Here is a 9,423-nt window from a genome sequence, read left to right on the forward strand (position 1 = left end):
CGTGTTTATGAATTAAGAGAAGAAAACAGACCGGAGACCGAGAATTTTCGTAATGGTTTATTTCTGATGAAATTGAGCTAGTTGTTCAACATATTCGAGAAATTAAATAACTTGAATCTTCAACTCCAAGGACCAAATACACATATATTGGATGCGAGTGATAAAGTTAATGCTTTTTGTAGAAAATTGGAATTGCGGAGCAGAAATTTAAAGCAAAAAAACCCAACAATGTTTGTAAATGTGGATGATTGTACTAAAACTTATAAGGTTGAAGAAGAACATGTAAAAGTTGTTTTTCTAACCATTGAAAATCATTTAGCCATGCTGGCAAAGAATTTTAAAAAGTATTGTCTTGCTGACGACAAACTGATAGGAAGTTACGAGTGAGTTAGGGATCCGTTTCATAGGACTCCTGAAGGACTCTCAATTGATGAGGAAGAAAAATTCATAGACTTCAAGTGGCAAAACTAAAAGACAATTTAGTAATAAATCACTATTTGAATTTTGGGCAGGAGTAGAGGATGATTTTAATTGCACTAAAAACAAGGGCATTTCGCATTCTATTACCATTTTCAACATCCTACCTTTGTGAAACTGGATTTTCTGCTGTGGGTACTTTGAAGACAAAATATAGATCTCGGCATAACTGAGAGTGGCTATTTCTAATATTAATCCTTCCTTCGAAAAACGTTGCTCTGCAAGGCAGGCCCCAGGAAGTCACTAATAATTATTAAATTTGTTTTAATTTAGTATGTTTTGATTTAGTAGATTCTTTTACTTTAATAAGTTATTAAATATGTCGAAATGTGTTTTGTTTTCTATGTGTATGTGTGCTTTCCTTTCAGTCAGTTAATCTATTTTTTTTAATAATATTTTCTCTTGGATATTCTCACGCCCCCCTCTAGTGTGCTCGCTCCCCCCTAAAAGGGCGCGACACACAGGTTGAGAATCGCTGGTCCAAACAATCATTCCGCTTCAGTTATGTTCTTGCAGAAATGATTACTTTTCTTACATATAAATGTCATTGCATTTTTGATTGACAAATTATGATTATTTTTCGCCGATTTCAGGGAAAGATCGCGGAGCTCTTGAACTCGAAGTTCTTAATCTTAGGACATAACAAGTGATATAGGCATTGAAATTACTTAGTAAATGGGTGTGCATTATGAAGGTGATTGGCAATTACTTTGAACAATGAAATAAATATTCATAATGTTTTGAGAAACAGAGAGAGAGAAAAAAAAGAAAATTTCATTATTTTACATGAAATATTTTCAGTAAAATCAGTCTAGAGTCATGTCGGAGTCACAAAACAAAAATTAGACTTTATGCATGGATAAGGTGACGAGGTTCTTCACAAGTTTGGGATCGTATGGTTCAATTTATTTAATAGTCACTTTTCTCCAATTTATTAAAAAATCTTGGTAATAATTTTTAGCAGAAATCTTTTCATGTAGAAAAGCTGAGATCTTTGTGAATGTCCTTATTTCTGACAAACAACGGCATGTTCCCAATTTGTCGAACTGCCGCAGTTTGTCATTTCTCTAGTGCAATCGCCCAGATAGGTGATGTGTAAGAGATGAACATGGATATTTAGATTACGAGTTTGTTTTTCTGGGATAATTTAGATTTGTAATAAAGGATGGGATAAAGCTTGGCGTTTTTTCTCCTATCTGACTGTTCGCAGTGAGTTGACCCTTTCCAATGACTTGCGGTTGATTCGCGGTTAAAGTAACTTCTTCGAATGGGTCATGAGAGATTCGCGAATGTGTGTAATACTCAAAATTATATATTAATTTACATGCGCGTTTCCAACTGTATTCTTCAGGTTACTGATAGCTGAAAGATACTGCAAAGAATTGGCATCTTTAAACATTTTATAACACCATCGGAACAAAACTTTAACTCGTATATTTGAACATGCATTTATTATCAGTTTTATCATTATATTTACAGCAAAATTATTATACGTATTACAGATTTGTTCAGAAACTATTATTAGAATGTTATTTAAATTTATTTCACTGACTTGCAGCTGCTTTTCTAATTTGTTCTCAGTTTCCGAAAGCCATAGTATATTAAAATTTACTTCGTGAATTTTTCAAAATACTATTGATTATTATGATCGTTGAAATCTCTTCCATATTGGTCTTTATGGAACAGGTTAAAAATGTGTCTTTTTTTCAAAATCCGGTTTCTACTTGGTTTAATTTTGTTGAATATTTTTAGTTGACACTTTGAAATAATAATTAAAAAAAATGAAATTTTTGCACAAGAAATTTTTTTAAAAATATTTTTCTTCTAGGCTTAGATCCAGCTGGTCCATATTTCCAAGATGCTGATCGTGAAGTTCGATTGGATAGGACGGACGCTCTTTTTGTAGATGTCATACATACAGATGGAGCAGAAAATGTTTTAGGAGGTATAAAATATACTATTTTAATTCGAGTATTTCTTTAAATGTATATTTTGCAAAAGAATTTGATATAGAACATTTATAGAATATATTGTCTAATCTTGCTCCCGTACTTGTTTAATGCGCATTCCATTTGAGCACACGAACAATCTGCAATGGCAAGCTAATATCTCCAGTTCTCAAGGCTTTTTCTATGGTTTCAACTGTTAAGATGTAATATAAGATCAAAAATGTATGGACGCTTCAATTTCTGATGAAAAAGTGGGCAGATGAGCATCCGAAGAATATGCTTGCAATCTCATTTTACTCCGGAGATTCAAACAGGAGAGCATTAATGAGATGAATTATCAAACGACGAATTAAAAAAGATCTGGAACCCTCTTTTACAAAAAAGTGACAATTATTTAGAACTTTCATCAATTGTTTCTAGAGATGCATAATCCACGATTTTTTTAATAACAAATAATTTTGCTCTTGTTATTTTTAAATATTTTTTCCAAATATCTGTTATTTCAATCACATTATTAATTAAAAATTATTACTTAATATTAAATATAAAATTTATTAATTGTAATTAATACTTAATTTACTTATTTAAGTGAAGTGTGATTGAATTAATTTATCTATTTCAGCTTACTTCTTAAATTTGATTTTTTTTCAAAACTTTTTATTTAATTTCTTTATTGGAGTAAATCGTTTCCTGGAAAATTTGAATTAAATATATACATATGTCATTTCTTTAAATTGTTTACTTTAATTCTATATTCTACCAATAGATGGCGCCAGCAGTAAACGGAATATATACAAAGTCAAGTCACAAGCAATTAAAAAGGATTTGTATAGAATAGAGCATCATCAAATGCGAATATCAGAAAGTCAAGGTTACTCTCATGAAATGGAGCGGCGACTTCACACTTTCCCGTAAAGTCACCGCGCCGATAAATTTCAGTGATATGCAATTCAATGATTCTAATAACCGGTCCGTTCACTTTTCAATCCATTCGCAGATATCTCCTTTTCTGTTTTGTTCGAGAGCTTCCATTGGACAGATCGTATAGATTGTTACTTTCCAGTGAAGTCACCGCTCCGGTAAATTTCAGTGATATCGTATCGATTATTACTTTCTATCGTGATCCAAAACCTGTAATCGAAATATCACCAGTAAGATCGTATCAAGGATTTGAATCACACCTCTCTTTGAAAAGTATTGATCACTGATATTTGTGGCTTCTTGATATTGGTTACGTAATAACCGCTCGAAAATATTCGCCATCCCTAATTGTTTCATTTGCTATGCACACTACTTACGTGCAAAAATAACATGAATATTAAGGATGTGAAAATACTTTATTTTTAAAAAATCTCCTTTTATTTGCAACATAAAGAGTTTCAACCAAATTCATAAGATACGAGACAATAGGCTCGCGATCCATTGAAATAAATTTCGGAGTGAACACTTTGATATTCGAATGAATCGAAGAATTTATAATAAATTATTTTTAACTGTGGAAGCTTGGTTTTTTTTTTTTTTTTTTTAATTAGGTCTTGAGTGCCGTTAAGATTCAGAAAGATATCCTAGATAAATTTATGTTTCTTTTTAATAGAGATAAACAGTAAAATATTTTCACAAATGGATGTTTTTTTTTAAATCTGAATCGTTTAATAGTTATATTGAATTGTATTAAAAATTTTGATATTCCAAATACCAATGCATGCTTATGGATTTTCATTATTTATAAATTAGGTATGACAAATAAATTAGGTATTAATAAATTAGGTATGACAAATAGCAGTTTTTTTTAGTTGTTCATATTTTCTGGAATATTCAAAATATTTTGTTTGAATTTTAATACAATTATTTTGTACCGAATCGCCATATATTGCATAAGTGTCGTGTCATTTGGTTGAAAACTAAAGTATCCTCGTGTTATAAGGAAAAAGAATCCTTTCTGGAGATGTCATTCCTCATACGCTTGATAATATTGCATGTTAAAGAACAAATAAATCATCGATGAAAGTTACAAATCAACTTCTACTTCACTATCCGGTGACTCAATTAAAAGGGATTCTTTATATGCTGAAGCTCATTTTTTTGCTCGAATTTCAAGAGCAGTTTTTCCAAACCTGCCTTTGAAATTCGAATAAATCTGAAAGTATCCGTTTTATGAAAAGGCATAAATCATGCTAAATATAAATATCAAAACAATCTAGTTTATTTTTTCTTTTCTGAAAATTTTACCATTTTATTCTTAATGCAATTTCCTAAATATTTAGAAGTGGGGAATAATCAAGAGATATAAAAACATTTTGATCTCCTGGTAGATTTTTTCTAATCTAGGTACGATATTGCCCCCTCCGCGCAGGCATGTTCTTGCAGTTTATGCAAAATTTAACAAAAATGAAATATGATGTGATTCTGCAATTTTCAAACTATTTAGAACTCTTCCTAGCATAATATTTTTAATGGTACTGTATTCCATTAAATTCTGGAATTTCAGCAAATTATTATAAATTTGTATTTTTATATTAGATTTTGTTTTTTAACATATTGAATGCCGCCTCGAATTGAAGCTTGTGAGTTTTATAGGTTTTGTTCTTGACACCAAGATAAGTGGTTTATTTATTTATTTTTTTGTTATACGATGCATATGGTGGTGAAATATTGTCCGCAACAGATACGTTAAGGTATATAATCCTGTTTTAATGAATTTATTTGATGGGGATTTCCGGTGACCCCCCACGCCGCCACAGGCAAGTCGAGTGCCTGTCACTATTGATCCTCACAGCATTGATTGTGTTAACAAAATGTGATGGCAATGAAATTAAAATTTTTATTTCTCCGCGTAAAAGCTTGCGAAGGAAACAAGTCACGAATCAAAAGAAGATTTTTGAAAACTGTGTTATTGGAAATGTTCTAAGCTACTAAGGACGACTGCAAAAAAAGAATGCATTAAGAAATCTTGACATATTGTAATGATTGTGTTGGCTCACACTTTCTTTGTTTGGAGCGCTTTAATACGACACATCGCGTTGTGTAAGAACAATAGGTTTATATTCTATGTAAAAACAAAACTATTTTAAAATGTTTTATATTGGATTACTTTCTTCACACTATTACAGAAACTATTGTAATAATTAAATATTTATAAGTATTGACAATTGCTCAAGTTAAGCATTTCTAGAAATCTGAGCGCGCCGGTCATCGGTGACTTCAAAGCAATGAACGTGTTAAGGCCTTTTTACACCATATCAATATATTTAGAGAACAAATATGAAAAGAGATCGAATGCCTCTTTGATTCCCCTTTGCGATTCGTCATTATACTTAGATGGCGCCATCTCCTAAGTGAAATCCGACGGAAGAGAGAAATTTTTTCATACTCTTGCCATGCAGTTTTGAAAGTCTCGGAGAAGGGCAAAAAATCATCCCATTTTTGTGTTGCAGTCTTTCCCGTCGTTTGCAATGCTTTTCACCAGTTCCTTCCCACTGAGTTTCGGTTGCAAACGGATTCCTGCGGTTCCCCCGTCGTTTCTTTAAAATGCGCGGCATTGATTCGCCTTTTTATTCACTTTCATTTTTTTTACTCCGAGTGGACTCTAGATATTTCGTGTCGTTGATGTGATTGGTTTGTCTCTTTGCAGGTTTGGGAATCAGCGATCCAATTGGACACATCGATTTCTATCCCAATGGCGGGCGTCGCCAGCTAGGATGTGTTTATTCCTCGACGGGAGATACGGCTGTTGGGGCAGCGATAAATTGTAAGTGGAAAATAATTTATTTTCAATATTAATTCTTTCGTTTTCTTATCTCATTTATTACAAATTTCAATTTCGTTTTTAATTTTGTATTTTAGTGTAAATAAATTAGAAGTGTTTTAAAATGCAATACTGCATTTTTAATTCCATTGTTAAAGCAATCGGCAAAAATATAGACACGATTGAACTGACAATTATGTCCTTTTCTGTTAATTTGAACATTTCGCAATGCTTTCGTTACGTTGAATATGGGGATTTATAATGTATATTAGAATGAAATTTGAAAAAAGATAATACATCTTTTGTAAAATTTACTCTAATCCAGATTTTTATGAAGAAAAATTTTGCGGTCTTCAATTCTTATCAGAGATTCGGATAAATAAAACGGCAACTGCATAGAATCTCGATACTTAGAGATTTTTTTTTTTTCTAATTTTGCACTTTCTTTTGGTTCTGAAGGGTCCTATATCTAAATCGAATATATTTAAATTGAAACCAAGTAACGTTCAAATTTCTGAGCATCTTTCGTGTGACTTTTTTTTTTTTTTTTCAAAATCTCTTTTCAGATCAACGTAACACCGTGTTTTGCAATTGGCTGGCTGATTCACAGCTTGGGTTGTTTTGTATTTGAGTATTTAAATGCGTTAAAATAATTTTATATCTTTAACTATTTTTTTTTATTTTTGAAGTTTTAAAATTTTATATTTACAAAATGTTGAACCCAATTTCTCTTGAAAATGTTCCGCAGTTCAATGTTTAGTTATTTCAATTTTCTATGATATTTATTGCTCAGGGTTTTTTAAGATTAATAAGCCAAAGATTATAAAAATGTTGATTATTCTAAAATTGTAATTTTTAAAAATTTATTAATTGGTCAGATTTGATCGCAGAAAATGGAAACATTTATTGATTTAATTATAAGTTGGAGTGTCAATAATATTTCTCAGAATATGATTTCTTGGGACCAAAAATTGTATAAAATTTATACCTAATACTTTGAAGTATATTTATTGACTGAAATCAAATAAAATATTGTTATTGACGCTATTTAAATCCTTTTGAAAGTAAAACTGAATTTTATGATGAATCAGAGAAATTTTTGTTGAATAATTCCATGAAATATGACATAAATTATGAAAATTATTTTGCAATGCATAGAATTCAATGTCCAACGACTTTGTTCTCAAACATGCGGGATTTCAATATAAAATGTTTTAATATTAATTGTAATTTAATTATTTTCACTTTAATTTAAAGCTGACATTTTACGGAAACTGATAGAAAATAAGAGAGAGATGCATAGTACAATAAACAGAATAGCTTAAGGCTTTCATAATAATACTGCCGAATTGAAGAAAGACAGTCGAATCTCCATGGCCAAATGGTCATGGCACTGGTCTCATAATCAAGAGACCGTGGTTTCTAATCCCACTAGAGACAATGCGATTCATAGTATATGTAAATATTTAGTTCCTTTCTTTTATGTTTTCCTTTATTTCATGTTCCAGAAGATACTAGACATTTCTTTAGTTTACCAGACAAGTTTTCTGGACTTTTCTTACTGTCTCCAGAAAAGTATTCTGGAAATTTCCCTGCTAATATAAAAGCAGAAGATTTGTCAGTCACTGTATTCTCAGTTCAGAGTTCAGTTAATAAATTGGTTTAGCTCTTCCTCTTGTGCGTGCCATTCAGTTCTATACTATAGCATCTACTTGACAATATATAAATTCTATGACTATCAAAATTTGAAGCTAAAAATATTTAGCTGAAGAAACTATTAAGAGACTAAACTGCAGAAAATATTTAATTGAAAATTTTAGTGAGCATTAATATTGAGGAACCAGCTGGTACTCAAAGACGTCTAGTATATTATAAACCAGTCGTCTCAGGCTACCAGCTGGTTTGGAAGGATTCTTGGTTATATTTGTTTCCAGATAAATAGTTTAGATGTCCATGATTCCGCCAAATTGTTTGACATTAAAGTTATCTCAATTGTCTTACTTTAGTTATATTTATTGTGTACATGAAATATATAATTGAGACCAGTCCCATATAATTATAGAGCATTTAAAAAACGTAAATATCCATCTTCTAAATTTCGCAGTATTGCTATTTTATTTGTCTTTTAAACTACACAGACTCAGATGCAAAACAGAAATCTTCTTCCTTAGCTTTCAACAATGGAAAAAAAATCAAAATGTTAAATGTTTGACTACTATAAAATTGGTATCATTAAAGAGAATAAGATTAATAAAAGATAAAAAGACAAGATTTATAAAAATTTTATATTTTAAAGCGGTTAAAATTCCTTCTTATGCAATAATATTTTCAGAATTATAATGAGAAAAAGTCAAAAGTCCAGGATAATTTTTAATTAATTAAAAATTTCAAAAAAAATCTCTCTGAGGTGCACATTTCCAGCTTTTAAACTATACATGTGCCAAATCTGGTAGCTTTAGGCCAAACGGTCTGGTCTATGGAGCATCACAAAATATTATTAGTATGGATGCAAATAACCCTTTGCCCTCGGAAAAGTAATTTGATGCAAAGCTAACACAAAGGTTATTTCTATGAAAAAAATATTTATTATAGTTTTAAATTGGATTTTACTGAAAAATTAATCTACATCATCTTACCACTCTTTAGGTATTTTAAAAAAAATCAAAATTTGAAAGATAAATAAACCAAAATGATGCATCATTTTGAATAGAGATAGAGAGGCACCATCCGAGTGCTCAAAATATTTCTATAAGAAAATCACATTTAAACGATTTTGTTTCAATGTTCATATTTTCTTTACAAAAAGTGTTTCCTAATTGTATTGTTAAAATAATTTTCTCGTCCTTCGTTTTTGTTCCAGTCACGACAAAATGGATCCAAAACGGATGTGATCATGGCCGAGCCAATCTGTACTTTCTGGAGTCCATCGGCAGAACGGCCTGCCGCTTCCTATCCGTTCAGTGCTCGAGCTACGGCGATTACGAACGAGGCCTGTGCCCGCCGGAGAACTCAACAGTTGTCGATATGGGATTCCACCTGAAGAGACCCCCTGGAGGATCGCCCCCTCTGAAATTCTACCTCCGCACTAAGTCTGAAGAACCACATTGCCTGGAAGACAGCATTCGTTTGTGAAATATGGGAAGCATTGTTTGTTTTAACTATTTTCTATAGGACTCTTTCTACATGTTATCTGACAGTGTGATTGTCTTTAAATGTACCATTATATCTGCAATGAAGTTTTTAGATAATGTT

General features: G+C 31.3%; 1 protein-coding gene across 1 annotated transcript in view; it reads left to right on the top strand.

Moving 5' to 3' along the window:
* LOC129972774 (inactive pancreatic lipase-related protein 1-like) overlaps window positions 1-9,423 on the top strand; it is a 29,912-nt gene extending 20,489 nt beyond the window's left edge. Inside the window, exons 5-7 of the mRNA XM_056087027.1 lie at window positions 2,306-2,422; window positions 6,058-6,174; window positions 9,032-9,423. Of these exons, the coding sequence (XP_055943002.1) occupies window positions 2,306-2,422; window positions 6,058-6,174; window positions 9,032-9,303 (506 nt within the window). The 3' untranslated portion in view covers window positions 9,304-9,423. The remainder of the gene's footprint in view (window positions 1-2,305; window positions 2,423-6,057; window positions 6,175-9,031) is intronic.

Source organism: Argiope bruennichi, chromosome 6 (genome assembly GCF_947563725.1).
Source record: "Argiope bruennichi chromosome 6, qqArgBrue1.1, whole genome shotgun sequence".
Taxonomy (NCBI): domain Eukaryota; kingdom Metazoa; phylum Arthropoda; class Arachnida; order Araneae; family Araneidae; genus Argiope; species Argiope bruennichi.